Source organism: Carlito syrichta, unplaced genomic scaffold (genome assembly GCF_000164805.1).
Source record: "Carlito syrichta isolate Samal-C Ts95f unplaced genomic scaffold, Tarsius_syrichta-2.0.1 Scaffold301031, whole genome shotgun sequence".
In the NCBI taxonomy this organism is placed as follows: Eukaryota; Metazoa; Chordata; class Mammalia; order Primates; family Tarsiidae; genus Carlito; species Carlito syrichta.
The window spans coordinates 118,252-135,378 of NW_007245127.1; the positions used below are offsets into that span (position 1 = coordinate 118,252).

General features: G+C 55.4%; 1 protein-coding gene across 2 annotated transcripts in view; it reads right to left on the reverse strand.

Moving 5' to 3' along the window:
- The window catches only part of CDH23 (cadherin related 23), a 379,551-nt gene that overhangs the window by 25,133 nt on the left and 337,291 nt on the right, over positions 1-17,127 (reverse strand). For both annotated transcript variants that reach the window (XM_008054754.2, XM_008054753.2), the window contains exons 38-45: positions 11,953-12,174; positions 11,549-11,668; positions 10,360-10,540; positions 5,207-5,340; positions 4,577-4,786; positions 3,223-3,330; positions 1,755-1,857; positions 390-515 (exon numbers count right to left, since the gene is read on the reverse strand). In XM_008054754.2, the coding sequence (XP_008052945.1) occupies positions 390-515; positions 1,755-1,857; positions 3,223-3,330; positions 4,577-4,786; positions 5,207-5,340; positions 10,360-10,540; positions 11,549-11,668; positions 11,953-12,174 (1,204 nt within the window). The remainder of the gene's footprint in view (positions 1-389; positions 516-1,754; positions 1,858-3,222; positions 3,331-4,576; positions 4,787-5,206; positions 5,341-10,359; positions 10,541-11,548; positions 11,669-11,952; positions 12,175-17,127) is intronic.

A 17,127-nucleotide genomic window follows, 5' to 3' on the forward strand; every position in this document is an offset into this window, starting at 1 on the left:
CCAAACCATCCTTCTGTCCAGGATCAGACTGACGCGACATGGTCTCTGGGGAGCTTTGGGTCTGGTGTGAGGACAGGAAAGTTGTTTTGGCGATTTCTGGCAGACTAGGGGCCTAAGCCTCTGGCCTGGGCATGGGCAGAGAAGGGGAGTAAGTTGGGGGCTCTCTGCCCAGGCTGAGAGTTTGGGCACCCGCAGGTCCCATCGGTCTCCAAACCTCCTCTGGGGTCCTCCTACAAAGAGCCCCAGAGGGCTTAATCCAGCTGTAGGATGGGGACTCTGGGCTGTGAGAGCCTGGGGCCAGCACTGAGAAGGGAGGCTCTAGATACAGCAAGGGGGTCACTCCCACCCCAGATTCAGGCTGGGAGTGCTGGGTGGTTCAGAGGCCTCACCGGTGCTGTTGTCAATGTCAAAGAGGCCACTCTGGGCGCCCAGCAGCTTGTAGGTCACCACGGCATAGATGTCCTCATCTGCATCCAGGGCCAGGACGGGCCCATTGAGCACTGTGAGGGGGGTCCCTGGGCCAGGAGGAGAGGGGTCACCGCAGGGCCAGTCCGGCCCCTTGCCCTCCCCCCTCCCTTGCCCCATCCCGGTGAGCCATGGTGACAATGGATGAGCGGGGAGGGAGGTGGAGTGGACAGGGTGGGGAGGCCCTGGGGCGGGCCTGCGGCAGCCTTGGCAGACTGAACGCAGATGCCTGGGGAGCGGCCTCAAAGCCCTGCTGGGGAGAAAACACGAGAGTGGTGAGCAAGCCCCTGGCCCGCCCAGAGCCACGCCTGCCTTCCCAGCAGCCTTTGAGGCTGGCCACTCCTCGGGAGGGTCTGGGGCTCCCTGGCATCCCCTCCCCATGTGTGGGCTTCGTCTGTCCACTTGTGTCTGTACGCAACGCTCTATCTTCAGGCATCTGGCCACACATGACTAGGAACCCACATGTGTGTGTGCGGGCCTCTGTGTTCACGTGGCCATGAGCACTCACGGGAGCACACACAGGCCTGGTCGCCTGGCTGTGCGCTTTGTGTCTCTGCAAGTGGGCATGTTTGCACACAGGTGCATCCTGTGGGCACCCATGTGCCTCCGTGTGTCTGTGCACCTGTGTAACCCCATGCGTGTGTCTTCATGTGCCCATACCCTGGCACATGTGTGAGCATACACACGTACAGGTATCAGAATGAAATTCAGGTTAGAGGACGCCCAGCCGGAGATGAAGGATAGGGACTTGGGAAGGCTGCAGGAGTGAGGGTTCTGTCTCGAGGGACATCAAAGAGGAGATTCTGTCCCTTTGAAGGGAGGTGGGGCTGGTCGGTGCCCGAGTGTGGGAAAAGGCTACACTGGCCTACCCAGAGCCCCCTGACCCCCCACATCTGATGCTGCCCAGAGCTTCCAGAAGCCTCCAGGATGCCCTGCAGTCCTGGGGTGGAGGGAGCAAGGAGAGATGGGCGCATCGCCCTCCTAGGTGGTCCTCACACCTTACATGCCCCTCTCAGGGAACAATGGGGCTGCTCTCAGATGCTGGGGACCAACAGGCACAGCTGCCTCTTCCAGCCAGACCCGTGGCCTCTTCCATGACCCCTGAGAGGCCTGGCAGCCCCAACCCACCATCCCCAGGATCTGTGCCCAACCCTCTCCTCTGGTACCCTTCGGCACCCATGGGAGTCTACGGTCAGCTGTGCCATCAGGCCCTAGGGCGGGCCTCAGGCATCCCTGGCCCCAGTGACACCTGGCAACAGCAAGGATGCCCGGGTGGGCTCAGCACCTACCAGCGGGAGAGTTTTCCATCACCTCTGCCTGGTAGGTGCTCTCAGTGAAGAGAGGGTGGTTGTCATTCTCATCCGCAAGAAAGATCAGCAGCAAGTCAAAATCCTGCGAGGGCCAGAATGGGGCAGGTTGTAGGCCCTGCTCGCGCCAAGTGCCCCGTACCTGGCGGGAGAAGGACTGGAGGTGGAGGATCAGGGTGCTGAGGGGGATGATCAAAAAAGCCCACACCAGGAATCCAGAGACTCGGCTTCAAGGCCCTGCTCTGTTGGCAGCTCATTGGGTGAACTTGGGCGAGTTGTTTCTTCTATTTGGGCCTCAGTTTTCCCGTCTGGCAAATGGGTATCTTAACTCCTTCACGGAGGTGTAGTGAAGGTCCCAGGAGAGGGTGGATATGAACGGTGTTTAGCCATGTTCCACCAGACCGCCAAGAGGAAGATAAGTCCTGTTTCTCAGACCCTCATGGCCTGCCTGATAGCCCCATCAGAGTTCATCCAAACTCTTGGCCGGTGCTGTACTTCTTGCTTGTGGAACCTCAGAACCTCCCTGAACCCCTACAGGCTGCCACCGCTTCAGAGGTGAGGGAACCAAGATACAGAGGGGGGGAGTGGCCAATGGAAGCCACACGGTGAGTCAGTGGCAGAGTAGGGCCCAGCCCCCAAGCCTAACGATTTCCATCACTAGATGCTGCAAGAGAGAGAAAAAGTGGGAGAGAAAAGGAAAAAGGTAGGGAGCACCGAGTGAGACAGGCACGTGGCTCGTGAGCACTTCCAGCCAAAGTCTCCTCTGGCTAGACAGAGGGAGAGACTGACGTCCAGAAGGAGCAGTGTGTGGGCTGAGCCACATGGCTGAGACGAACTGGGCCCAAGTTCCTGGGCTGGACGCCATGGGTTGGTCAGAAAGAGCCGACTCTCCACCCAGCGGGACTATTTGCTTTGCAAACCTACTTCCTTTTAGTAAGCAGAGCTCACTTCTTTGACTTTTGAAGGTAAAGCCACCCAGCAGATGTGTATGTTTGTGAGGACACGCAGGTTCGTGTGCATGTACAACTGTGGTGTGTGTCTGCGTATCGGCGGTTTGGGGGAAAAAGTAATGGGTATCTTAACTCCTTCACGGAGGTGTAGTGAAGGTCCCAGGAGAGGGTGGGGAAAAAAGTAGCTGGCACTCACTGAGTGTCTGCATGCGCCATGCACTGAGGCCTGAAAAGGCACTGGCTCCTTCATCCTCTCCTCAACATGCAGTAGGTGTGATCTGCATCTTGCAGAAGAGAAATGGAGGCCGAGAGATGTAAACTTGCCAGAGTTATGTGACTGCTGGCAGGTAGGACTGGGATTTGAACCCAGCACATGCTCACTCCAAAGCCTGGGCCTCTAAGCCTGGCCGTGCTGCCCACGCGCACGGAGGGGTAGTGTGATCTCTGTTCGCGTACCTCCAGTGCCCCTCCCTGCTCCCCATAGTGCCCTCTAGCCTCACCCTCCTGGCTATGCGTGGGTTCTCCGGGTTGTCCTTCACGGAAATGGTCAGCTTGTACTCTGGGATCCGCTCGCGGTCCAGGGGCCGGTTCACGGTGACGATCCCTGTCTGGGACGTGGAGGGCTGGTGAGCAGAGCTCCCCACTTTGGGCTCTGACCCACAGCTGCTCTCCCTGCAGCTCCAGGGGTGGCTGTAAACCCCCTCCCTAAATCGCCTAAGAGGTGGTCTAGAAGGCCACATGTAGGCTGGAAGGGTCTCGCCAGGGTGAGAGGGTCTTGCTGCCTCTGGAGGAAGAGGGGGCGGGAGAGAGACAGGGAGAGGAAGAGGGAGAGGGCCCTTCAAGGGCCCCAGGTTGGCAGTCTATGGGCATCTGAGTGAGGGAGGCTGAGTGAGGACTTCCTGGTGCATCTTGGTTTAACCCAAGTGGTTCCAGAGGCTGTGGCTCCATCTTAATTTTTTTATTTTATTATTTTATTATTTTTTTGAGTTGGAGTCTCACTCTGTCGCCCAGACTGGAGTGCAGTGGCCGCTCCCAGCCACCGCAGCCTCGACCCGCTGGGCTCCGGTGATCCCTCCGCCTCAGCCTTCCGAGTAGCTGGAACTACAGGCGCACGCTACCACGCCTGGCTAATTTTTGATTTTTATTGTAGAGGTGAGGTCTTGCCAACAGGCGGGTCTCGAACCTGCGAGCTCAGGCAATCCACTCACCTCGGCCTCCCAAAGCGCTGGGATTACAGGCTGAGCCACTGAGCCCGGCCGTGGCTCCATCTTTACATGCGACAAGCCACAGTGCACTCTAGGTGGACCCCAGAGATGACCCACTGGGTAATCCAAAAGTCCATGGTTCCCAGGGAAAGCCACCTGGCAGACGTGTGTGTTTGTGAGACGTCCTCATTGCAGTGAAGGAACTGGACCCAGGCAGAGCCCAGCCTGCTGCACTAGAAAAGTCTCTTGGGCAGGGTCCTTTTTTTTATTTTTTAAATTTTAAAAATATTGACTGATTGACTGAGTTGGAGTCTCACTCTGTCGCCCAGGCTGGAGTGCAGTGGCCCAGTCACAACTACCGCAGTCTTGACGTGCTGGGCTCAGGTGGTATTTCTGCCTCAGCCTTCCAAGGAGCTGAAACTATAGGTGCACAACACCACGATGGCTAATTTTAAAATGTGTTGTAGAGTCTAGGTCTAGCCATGTCGCCCAGGCTGGTCTTGAACCCCTGGGCTCAGGCAATCCTCTTGCCTCTGCCTCGCAAAGTGCTGGGATTACGGGTATGAGTCACTGCACCTGGCCAGGGTCCTTTTTTTTTTTTTTTTACTAGAAAACTTGGGAATGTCCATGGGGTCAGTCTCGGCCCTACCGTGGCGTTGATGAAGAAGGCGCGCTCGCGGTTGCCTGCGGTGATGTTGAAAGTGAGGAGCGCATTGCAGCCGCTGTCGGCGTCGCTGGCCAGGATGTGAGCCACGAAGCTGGACACTGGGCTGTTCTCACTGATGGTGATGTTCATGGGCAGGTTCAGCAGCACGGGGTCGTTGTCGTTGATGTCCAGCACCCGGATCCCCACCAGCATCTGGGGCCAGTCAGAGGAGGAGGGGAGGGGATGGTGGACAAAGTGAACAAGGAGGAGATCGGCAAGGGGCGGAGGGAGGGAGACGCAGTTGTTCGTGGAGCGGCGAGGAGGAGGAGGAAGAAGAGAGAAAGATCACACAAAAAGGCGAGAGGTTGAAAAGCAGGATGATGAGGGAAGAGCAAAGGCGGGGGGCAGAGGAGGCTGGGGGTGGGGAAGGGACTGAGATGGGCAGGGGCGGGTGCGGAGGCCAGGCTGAAAGGCAGCCTCTCCAGGAAGGTGCCGTGTTCGCCTCAAGAGGCACCGGGAGGTCTGTTAAGGGCCTGGGGCCTCTCTGGGCCCGAGGGTGACCGTGTTGACAGGCATCTCCATGGAGAGTACAGCATCCAGTGAGGGGAAGCCAGTGGCGGGCCCCCCACTCACCGTGGAGCTGAGTGGCGGCACTCCCCGGTCGCGGGCACAGATGGTCAGGTTGTAGAAGGCAACAGTCTCCCGGTCCAGCTCCACATCCTTCCGGACCCGCAGCACCCCCTCCACAGGAGAGATCAGAAACTCCCCTGATGCCGCGAGGAGAGGCCCGAGTTAGTGGAAATGGCCAAGTGCGGAAAGCCGGCCTCTCCCCCTGCCTCTAGCAAGTCTCACTGGTCAGGGGACAGCTGGGGCGTGGGTCCTCCAGTGTTCCTGGCTTTAGATCCTCGTGGGACCTGCCAAGGGCTGGGGCATTACATGAGCGGGCAGCAGACAACCACCAGGGGTGCAGGAGGGCACGGGCCACTCAGCTCCCACATGTGCACGGTGCCAAGCCTATCAGTTTCCTTTCTGGGCCACGGACCGGCCAGGGACCGACTTGGGTGAGATGTCTGTGTTGCCAAAACGGGGTTCCTTTACCACACAAGCACTCTCTTTCTAACTGCTATTGTTCAGGAATTGATTAATAAAGGCATCAGTCTCTCTGTATTGTGCAATCCCTCCTAGATACCCCGTCTTGTATAAAAGGATATTAGAAAGGGCAAAGCTTAACACAACGGAATGCTTGGCTAACTCACAGGCACTGGGGTGGGCAGTGGGGGAAGGGGAGGGGGCAGGAAAGCCCCCAGTGCCCTCCATTCAGTCCCTAGAGTGAGCCACAGTTGAAGTGCAGAGAGGGTTCCAAGCCTGTAGTCACCCTGCTTTCCTTTCCCTGACATTTGTGAGGACCCTTGGCTGACCCTCCAGCCTCCGTCCTGGCTTGGCTAAGAGGCCAGATGTCTGAGAGTGTCTAGAGTAGAAGTCTCAGATTCTCCGACTCTGACCCAGAAGGGACCTCAGAGACCATCCAGTCCCTCGTGTCTCTTGGAAAATGATTTGGGAGTCCAGAGAAGGGTGACGACGTGTCTACACTCCTATAGCAAGTTAATGAGAGAACAAAGATTCAACCCAGGGCTCCAGGTCTCAGCCCGCTGCCTCCATGGGACTTGTGGTCTTTTCAGACACCCAGGGCTGATGGGCAGGAGGTGTGGGAGGGAGGGGTGAGAACAGGGAGGGTGGAGGGAAGAGGCAGAGGGGAAGAACACTGGAGTAAGTGGGAGCCCCGTTGGAGTGGAGAGAAGTGCTGGTGAGGCTCTGGGCAGAAGAAAGGGGAAGGGAGGGGAGGGAGGTGGGGTGGCTTGAGGGAGAGGGGCCACCTCTGTGCACTCCTCTAGTAGCTGGAATGGGATGAAGGTGACTTCTTTCCCTTTCCCTTTCCTATCTGACACGTGGAAAGGGCCCAGAGTGGACCACTGACTTGTTCCCGGACACACAGCACGCAGGGGCCCGGCAAAGACGCAGCTCAAGCTCCCTGGCAACCTACCTCAGTTTCCTGCCCCCAGCTCCTGCCACTCTGATATATGAAAATAACCCCAAAGTCCCACCTGCAGGTGGGATTTCCCACCAGCCCTTCCGCTCCCAGGCTCCCCTCAATCCCACAGGCAGGCTTCACCCTGCCTGGAGGGCGGAAGCGGCACGAAGCAGGATTTCCTGAGCCTGGTACTCCAAGGTCTCCAAAGAAATGGGGATTCCCTTTCTGGGGGCGTCCCAGCCCTGGCTCAGGCCCTGGCCATATGCGGGCAGGTGGCCTCCGCCCTCTCTCCAAAGCTAGGGGAAGACACCGGCACCATCCCCTTGGTGGCTCAGGGAGGCTTCTCAGGGAGGAAGGCCTGAGGGGCTGGGGGCAGGGCCAGGCAGACCTCTACCTCCATTCAGGAAGTGGGCAGGCCAAAAGCCCACGCTGAAAACTGTCCTCCTTGGCAGCTTGTCCTGGGACCAGAACCCCTGTCCCACCACAGCTCCCAGTGACAGGTCGTTAGAAGCATAGGCTTGCAATCCAGTCATATCTAGGGCTGTATCCCAGCTTCACTCCTGTGTGCCCCTGGGCATGTTACTGAGCCTTGCCTTGATGTTCTCATCTGGAAACAGGCTAATAAAGAGATGCCACCTTGGGGTTATGCTCGTACAGGAGAAAGCCTGGCTCACTTTGTGTGTGCTGACTGATGACACTTTTTGATATGGGAGAAGGTAGTGAAAGAAAGCCCAGGTGGCATTCTGAAGGAACTGGGGGCTTTCAGAGAGAAGGATGTAGGAACTCTCTCTGAGGAGTGGGCCTGACCAGAAAGGGCAGCTGGAGGTTTCAGAATGTGACTGGGGGCGGTGGGAGAGGTTTGTGTGGGTGTGGCTTGTCTCCTGACGATTCTGTGACCACAGAGCTCCTTCTTGAGGCTTAATCAGCTCCCGGAGCCCAGTCACCCCTGAAGTCTTCCCTCAGATGGGAACTCAGGCTGTAGTGTGGGGAAGGCCACCTTTCAGTGGGGGTCCTGGGCATGTCCCCGTGCCAGGTGGTGTTTTGTCAGGGAGCAGCGCTGACTTGTAGCACTGGTCAAGTTGTCAGTGACCAACATGAATCCAGAAGTGGGAGGAGATGTAAGACACGAATGCTGTGATCCATGTTAGCTGGCCCCATAACCGCAGGGTCACCCTTACCTCTCTGGGCCTTCATCTACCACTTCTGAGATGGGGGCTGTGCTCAGGTATCTGGACGTGTGACCTTTGGGCTCTAAATGTCTACTCTTCCTTCCTGGCTGGAAGGAAACCCAGCCTGGGCAGCCTAGGGAAACCCCCAGGCCTCCCTCACTCCTTTAGGGTCTGCCTCTCAGTCTCCCAGGGCACCCCACAAGGCCCTAAATTCCCAAGGGTGATCCTGATACGTGTAGATTTAACCCAGGTGGCTTTTGCCTGTGACTCCAAAGGCCTGTGTCATGGGGTAGTCTGCACTGTGTTGGGGCACAGGTGTGTGCCCTGTACCCAGAAGTTGGGGTGCAGAGCGGGCCCCTCCCTGGGAGGGGCTCAGACTCCTGCCCAGCAACCTGCCTCTCCACCAGGCTTTGGCATTTCCCTGCACAGGAGTGGGGACTCCCATGAAACGACAGAACCTCTGTGTTGGTGAAAATAGCAGAGGAAAAAGGCCCTTGTGGGCTGGTTTCTGAAGAGGAAGGCCTAGATTGGCCAGAGAGGAGACTTTGGGACATGAACGGATGGCATGTCAGAACAGAGTGACTCACCACAAGCTCTTGACAGCAAGGGTTCTAAATTAGGCCCTCCAGAAGTGGTTGGTTTTGTTTCCACCTCACTCAGAGCAAAAGCCAAGTCCTCACAGTGGCCCTCAAAGACAAGCCACACCTGGCCTCACTACCTCTTGGATTCCATCTCTTTCTACTCTATCCCTTGTTCAACTTCACACCAGTCACAAGGTCTTTGTGCACCCCTGTGAACATATCAGGCACGCTCTGACCTCAGGGCCTTTGCACTTGCTATTCCCTCCATCTGGGATGCTCTTCCCTGGATGTCCACTTGACCCATGGCTCACCTCCTCCAGGTCTTGGCCTATCTACAATGGCTGCCTCCGCTCTGGCACTCCCCCTCTTCTGGCTTGGTTTTACTTTTCTCCAGAGTGCTTAGCACCTGCCAACATATTAAGCTATCTACCTAATTAGTTGGTTCATTGTCTGTGTCCTCCAACGGGACCATGTGTCTTATATGGCAGGGATCTGTGTCTGTTCTGTGTCCTCAACACCTACAGTGTGGCCGGCACATGGGAGGTGCTCAATAAATATTTGCCGAATGAGCAATTAAAAATCAGGATGTCAGGCAGGGCTCGGTGGCTCAGCCTGTAACCCCAGCACTATGGGAGGCCGAGGCGGGTGGATTGCCTAAGTCTGCAGGTTCAAGACCAGTCCAGGCAACTTGGCAAGACTACATCTCTACAATAAATAAATAAATAATTAGCCGGGTGTGGTAGCACACGCCTGTAGTTCTGGCTACTTGGAAGACTGAGTTAGATGGATCGCTGGAGCCCAGCTGGTCGACGATGGGGTGGCCATGAGTGTGCCACTGCACTCTAGCCTGGACAACAGAGTGAGACTCCAACTAAAAAAAAAAAAAAAATCAGGATGTCTCATAAAGATGTTGATGCTTGCTTTTCTTTTCTTAACATTTTTTTTGGAGGGGATGAGTCAGGGTCTCACTTTATCTCCCAGTCTGGAGTACAGTGGCACAATCATGGTTCACTGTAGCCTCAATCACCTGGGCTTAGGCAATCCTCTTACTTCAACTTCCTGAGTAGCTGGGACTACAGGTGTGTGCCACCACACCCGGTTAATTTAAAAACTTTTTTTTTTTTGTAGAGATGAGGTCTGGCTATGTTGCCCAGGCTGATCTCAAACTCCTGGGCTCAAGCAATCCTCCTGCCTCGGCCTTTCAAAGTGCTGGGATTATAGGCATGAGCCACCGTGCCTGGCTCTCTGCTTTTCTTCTAAAAATGGGTGCTGACATCCGTAGGCCTGCATCTTGACATGGCTGCAACTGGCAGGAGTGGGTTGGGGTTGTACAGTCCCCACTGTCCCTATTGTCTTTTTCAGACCCCACCTCCTTCCATATATGTTCCTTGCGTGACTCCAGGGTGCCTTTGGGCTGGGATTCTGACTCTACAGAAATGAGAAAAGCCAGCTTAAGAAACCCACCCGGGGTCAAGGCAAACTACTTGTCCACCAAGAAACGCAACAGCTGCAAAGGCAGTTGATGTGTGACCCCGAGCTTTGCCAGGAAAGCCAGGTGCTCCCCAAGCATGCATGTTTGGAGTTGGGGCTGTGTTCTGCACCCATGCTAAGGAAGCTCATCCTTCCTCTGCCCTGGGGCCTTTTCTCTGGGTATGACACAGACATTTTCTATCAGATTCTCAAAGGTGTCTGAGTCTCTCTAGGACCACCAGCCTCTGTCCCCAGATTTCAGGGTATTCCCACTACATCCCTGTGAAGAAGGGGTGGGAGAAGATTATTTCCATCATTTTACAGATAGGGAAACTGAGACCCAGAGAAGCCAAGGTCACACATGGTGGGGACCACTGCCTTGCAACCTTCCTTTTTTTTTTCCTTCCTGTAAGTGAAACATCGACATACCACTCTCCTAAGCAAAAGCAACCTTCCTTCTAATACTTTCCTGAGTGGGTAGGAAGAGGCCTATGGGTTGTCTCTCCCGCCTCCCTGCCCAGTGTGGGCCCCACTCACCCAGAGGGTCACCATCCACGATGCTGTATTCCACCTGCCCGTTGGGGCCGGAGTCCCGGTCGTGGGCCAGGAAGGTCCATACTCGGGGCCCCGGCTGGCCCTCGGTGACGTCAAAGGGTCCCTCGTAGTCCCGGGGGAAGGTGGGCACATTGTCGTTGATGTCATTCACGTTCACAAGCACCTGAGATGGTGAACAAGCTTAGCCAGGCCTCACCCCAGCCAGCCTGGTGCTGGGCCCACCGCTTGCCAGGTCTCAGTTCCTTCGTCTGTAAACTGGACCTGATAATCCTGCCTCAAGAATCACATGGGATGATGGAGGTGGAAGGACCTTTTAAACTTTGCCTGTGGATGAGTTATTACTGTTATCGTCAAAACCTTTCAAAGGGCATAACTATTCATAGTAATGCTATGAATTTGTATTTATTGCTGTGCCATGGTCATTTTACCTGGTCTCATTTATTCCTCCCATACTTCCAAACATACAGTTTTTTGTTTTGTTTTTTATTTTTTGAGTTGGAGTTTCACTCCGTCGCCCAGGCTGGAGTGCAGTGGCACAATCATGGGTACCGCAGCCTCGACCTGCTGGACTCAGGTGATCCTTCCGCCTCAGCCTTCCAAGTAGCTGGGACTACAGGCACGTACCACGACACCTGGCTAATTTTTTAGTTTTTAAAATTTATTGTAGAGACAAGATCTTGCCAAGTTGCCCAGGCTGGTCTCAACCCCCTGGGCTCAGGCAATCCTCTCATTTCCACCTCCCAAAGTGCTGGAGTTACAGGCATGAGCCACCATGCCCAGCAAGACACATAGTTTTTATTATCCCCCTTTCACAGATGAGGAAATTGAAGCTCAGGAAAGTTAAGGGACTTGCCCAGGGCCATACAATCAAGAAGTGGAAAAGCAGGAACCTGAAACCACGTTAGTTCGACCAGGGTTTGGTTTGTCCTTTTTCCATGCTTTTACTTTTTGAGGAGGAAGGCATGTTATCATCTATCTGATAGATACAGCCAAACAGAGAGGTTGGGTGACCTACTCAAAGTCATGCAGCAAGTTTGAGTGAGCCTAGGCTAGGGCTCTTGAATGGAGGCATTTCCCCCGGATAATCTTTCCCTCTCTTCTCTCCAGCGGGAGCTTTCTGGGCTCTGCTCTTCCCCCACCTCCAAGTTGGGGCTGGGTCCCACCCACCCACCGTGGTGGTAGAGGTGAGGCGGTGGGAAAAGATGGGACACTCGTCCGTGGCAGTGACGATCAGGGTGTAGCGGCCATGGCTGATCTCGTAGTCCAGCTCCTTGGCAGCACTGATGACGCCCTGGGGGACACAGGAGGGACAAGGGTAGATTTAGGGGTGGCGGGTCTGGGGTACCCTCTGACTGACCTAGGAAGTAGGCCTTGACAACCAAGCCACGATGGGGAGCCTCTGTCGGCCTCTACCCCCACGCTCACTCCCCACATTTTTCATCCTTCCACACCGGGCACCCCCATGGTTTCTTCCTAGACTCCCTCTTTGCTCCACCCCCACCGTAATGTTGCTGAACTCTCCCCAATCCCTGGAGAGGCTTCGCCCTCATCCTGACCCTGCTGTCAGCTGCTGACCGTGTGTCTGTTGATGCGGAAGGTGTTGATGATGTTGCCTGCGACGATGGCATAGGTGACTGTGCCGTTGGGCCCCTCGTCCAGGTCCAGCGCCTGGACGGTGATGAGGCTGGTGTTGAGTGTATCTGGGCCCTCGTCCAGCAGCACCTCATAGTGGGGCTGCTGGAACACGGGCGCATTATCGTTCTCGTCCACGATGGTCACATACACATGTGTGGTGGCCTGTTGGGAAGAGCAGGTCAGGTCAGGTCAGGTGGCTAGAGGGACAGAGGTGGATCCAAATGGTTGTTTTCCTGGGCTAAACTCAGTGTGATCCAGACGGGGAGGGAAAGGGAGAAGAAAGCAGGAGGGGAGGGAAATCCTAGGCTGGTAGAAGAAGAACATATATAAGTTCAACCAAAAACCAAGCCAGGTAACTGCTCACGTCCAGAACAGCACTTGCACCACTCTTGTCCATGACCATGGCAGACATCACTAATCAATCACTGCTGAGGCCAGCTGCAAGCTCAGGATCCTTGTCAGCACAGGGATCGAGTAATTAAAATTGGCATGTAGAATGAACCCCAGAAGCCACCCCAGCCCAGAACTTTGCCAGGGGCCAGGGCTTTACTGAGCCTGGGTCTCTTGCCAAGCTCCAAGGGGCAAGAAATGTGAAATACTCAGCCCAACACAGTATTTAAGCATTACCTACTGTTCATGTGAATGAAGAAATACATATTTTCAGCATTTTTTAAGAGGGAGAATGTGAGGTTTGTGGCAATTTCATGGGCAGGATTTGTTGGCTTATGAAAAATAAGACCCACAGAACATTATTTCACCACGAGAACCATTCCTACAACATGCTGTCTCATGACTGGCCACCCCTGGCTGATGGCCAAGTAACATTCAGCCAATCAGAACTCATCGATCAGTGCTCAAGAGCCAACTAGAAATGATCGGTGTGGCACTTTACAAGCAGAGTAGAAGGGGGAGAGAAATCAGCCACCTATCTGCTGGTGCTCCTTGTCCTTGCCTTTCTCTACCTGGGAAGACATCCCCTGTGGACTGACTGCCTTACCTGGGCTCCCTTGCTCTCTGGCTTCCGGTTGGGCTTGGTCAAGGGAAGCCCTGGCAGAAGACTGGAGCAGAGAGGAGGGAGAGGTGGGGCATTTCTTCCACACTCCCTCTGTTTCTCACTGCAGTTCTGAGAGTGGGGAGCAGGGAGAGGTGGCCATGTTTCTCCTGCACCTCTCCTGTGTTTCTCCTGTGAAACCCCCCTCACACGAGGCTAGCTGTCACTCTCTCTTCTTCCCCTCTGGACGTGCGGGTGGTAATGGCTTCCTGCAGTTGGCTGCTGGTCTTGGGGTGCCTCACCAGCCCTGCCTAAACAGCCCCTCTGCTAAATGCTTTCCAGCTAAGCCCTGAGTGTTTCCTGCCAGGACCCTGGCTAATACAAACCATAATCTGTGACTCGTATATAAGTATAAGGTGATAACTGCAAAGACGGCTGGGTAGGGAGAATGTGACCAGACATCTGACTTCATTATGAATGCTACTGTGGACCTTAATAGAACCCAGGGATGCTATGCCACTGCCAGGGCCTGAACACAGGCAACTCGCAGACCACTTTCTCCCTGGGCCCTTCTCTAGAGCCACCTGTGAAGAGATGGACAGACTGGTGGGGGACCTGGACCCAAGAAGGCTGCCACAGCCCCAAGGTGGCAATGGCTCTCCTGAGCAATAGCTTTGGATCTTGGGGTTGGGGGTGTTGGGTGGTTGCTAAAACTATTTCCAAAGCAGGTAGGCTTGGCAGCCTTGAAAAGGAGCGCTGTGTGACCTTGGGCAGATCACATCCCCTCTCTGGACCTTTTCTGTTTGTTAATAAAGGACGTCGCTTGGTCTCTCTCTCTCTCTTTTTTTTAGTCAGGGTCAGACTGTCACTCAGGCTGGAGTGCAGTGGCATGATCATGGCTCACTGCAGCCCTGACCTCCTGGGCGAAGGGATAAACCCTCCTCCGCCTCCTGAGTAGCATGGACTACAGGTGTGCACCACCATGCTTAGCTAATTTTTTGATTTTTTTGTAGTGACGAGGTCTTGGTGTGTTGCCCAGGCTATTGGCTTGGACTCTAAAGTTCCTTCTTGGTCAGATGTTCAGGGCTTCTGCTCTGCTGTCATCAGCCACAAGGCCTTAATCCCACCGTTTGAAGGCATTCCTTCAGGTTGTAGAGTCTCAAAGAATCTTTTTTTTTTTTTTTGAGTTGGAGTCTCACTCTGTCGCCCAGACAGGAGTACAGTGGCACACTCATGGCCACCCCTGCATCAACCTGTTGGGCTCTGGTGATCCGTTCGCCTCAGCCTTCCAAGTTGCCGGAACTACAGGCACGTGCTACCGCACCTGGCTAATTTTTGACTTATTGTAGAGACAAGGTCTCGCCAAGTTGTCTGGGCTGGTCTCGAACCCGCAGGCTCAGACAATCCACTAGCCTCGCCTGCCAAAGTGCTGGGATTATAGGCTGAACCACTGAGCCCGGCCCCTTAAGGAATCTTTATTAAAATAGCAAGCACACAAGGAGGGAAGATGCATTATTTTAACGTGTCTCCAACTTTCCCACCAGCGTGGAGAGGAATGTACAGACTGGGAACAGCCTACATGGTATATCTCAAGAGTGAAGTACCTTTGAAATCTCTCATGCGCTCTTTGAAAGCTCATATGGATTTTACATCCTTCTCTGTAATGCATTCGTGTTTGTTTTCACTAAAGATAGTGGTGGGGTCCCCAAATATTTGAACAAAGATGACCGTCAGGGAAGGCTGCTGTGTTGATCCAGTGGCTCTGCGTGGTCCTGGACGTGGTCATGAGGACCCGCCACCGATGAGGAGCCTGGCCTCCAGTCCTCCTGAACCCCCCTCACCGGCCAGCAAGAGCACAAGAGCACCACCTTGCAGGAAAAAGGCTGGATTCTAGCCTTGCCGTCGGGGACGGGGGTGCTGACATCGCCCACCTTCCTAGACTCATCTCCCAGACGCCCTGGAAGTGGATCTTACTGTTGTTCAGGCTGCAGGGCCTGGCCCTCAGAGTCCCTCCTGCCCTGAGACCAGGCCTGGGTTTGGGTGGGGGAAGATGGGTCTAACTTCCCGTGGCCTCTGGAGTGAGGAGGAAGTCGGTGGCCTGAAGGTCCTCTCAGCTGAGCCCTTCCTACCCTGCCCTGGTGTTGAGGAAATGGGTTTGAGGTTTCTGGACCGTGGCCCTTGGGCAATGTTCTGTGTCTTACCCTGACATAGCCCCAGGAGGCTCGGTGGTGGGCAGTGTGCTGGGGAAGAGGGAAGTGGAAGGGGGTGCTGGACCCAGCTCAGGTGCTCAAGCCCTTTGGGAAGGGGTTGGTGGGACAGTTGCTCCCCTCCCTCCAATCCCAGGCTCTCCCCACCTGCTAGGCCCTGGGGCCGAGAGACTCTGGTTTTCTTTTTTTTGAGTCAGAGTCTCACTCTGTAACCCCAGTCTGAGTGCAGTGGCACGCTCATGGTCACTGCAGCCTCGACCTGCTGGGCTCAGGTGATCCTTCTGCCTCAGCCTTCCGAATAGCGGGAAACACAGGCACAGAGACTCTGATGTCAAGGGGGGCCCGGGCAAGGGCAGGCCAGGAAGGGTTGAGAAAGAAAGGGGCTCTAGGGTCTCACCCTTGAGTGACCCCACCTCTGTCAGAGGATGGCTGGGTAGGAAAAGGGCCCAGTGTTGCCTCACTTCAGTTGGCTTTGTACCTTCCCTGGTGGAAGAGCGCTCTAACACTGCCAGCAGGAAGGGCGCTGGGCTGTCTCCCATGGTAGGGTCACAAGGCCAAGATCGTGCCCGAGGACCTGGGTTATGGCCTGGCAGCCTCCAGGGCTCCTATCCCTGGGGAGTTCCTGGCTCCAGGGGGCCTGGGCCTGCACAAGGTCACCTAGCAATAACATGATGCCCTGCCCTTCTGCTGGTGCAGTCTTCTCTGCCCCAGGAGCAAGACCCAAGAGCCCCCAGAGAGTTGGTGACTTGGATCAGGACACCCCCAGGGCATCCAGAACTCCTGGCTCCCACCTAGTCCTACTGCCCTGATTCCTGACTCAGCCGGTCTCTGGCGGTCCTCTAACCCTTTAGCCTGGGGTCATCGATGAACTCGAGATCCCGAAGGGGCCAGCAAACCCCTGTACACTTCAGCCAGGCTTGAGTCAACTGAGTAACATGAATGTGTCCTTCCGCTTCTTGTCATCTATCCCAGCCACGGTCACCACATTCTTCCATCACGCAATCTCTCACTTATTCACTGGTCTGTGCATTCAGACAAGGGCTCAGTAAACACCCTCTCCGTGCCCAGCTGTGTGCCGGAGACCCAGAAACATCAGGGAGGGGCTGTGGTCCCCAGAATCTCATAGTCTGGCTTGGGAAGGCAGACCAGTCGGCTCAAGAACCAGCTGGTGGGTAACCTCAGGCTAGGTGTGGTAGTTGAAGGGAGTGTGGACGGTAAAGGGTCAGTGGAGGGGGTAGGGAGAAGGGCAGGTCGGAGCACTTTGTAGAGGGGAGGAGGAGGAGAGAGGAGAGCCATGCCCAGGGGTGCCGCAGTGCTGGGAGAGGGCACAAGGGCAGAGGCACTAGAAGCACGGGTCCTGCGGGTATCCAGGACACTGGGGAGTGAGAGCTGGTGCAGAGGCAGGGGAACAGCCAAGCCTGCTGGGGGAGAGGGCTCAGATGATCTCCTGTGGGACACACCAACAGACCCTGCATGCTGCACATGGGTGTCCTGTGCCGGGATGTACCCAGCCTGCTGTGCACTCCTGCACCTGTTCCATACGTATGCGCATGCGCACTGGGTATTTCTGGCTTTGCATCTACAACTAAGTTGGCTCCAATTTTGCCTAGGTTCGCAATGTCAGATTTCATTCATTCATTCAGTCATCCCACAACTGGAAGTGCCTAGGGCATGCCCATCCCTGCGCTGGCTGGAGGATGTAAGGTACAAGTCCCTGCTCCCAGACTGCTCAAAGACTGGTGGGTGGGGACAGATACAAATCGCAATCATATGTGTCCTGCTGAGTTAGGCGTAGATCTATTCTCGAGCTGTGGGACAATAAGAATCCTCTCCAAAAAGGGCAGTAGAAAGAGCTTTAAGCCGGGCTCGGTGGCTCAGCCTGTCATCCCGCGCCTTTGGGAGGCTAAGGTGAGTGGA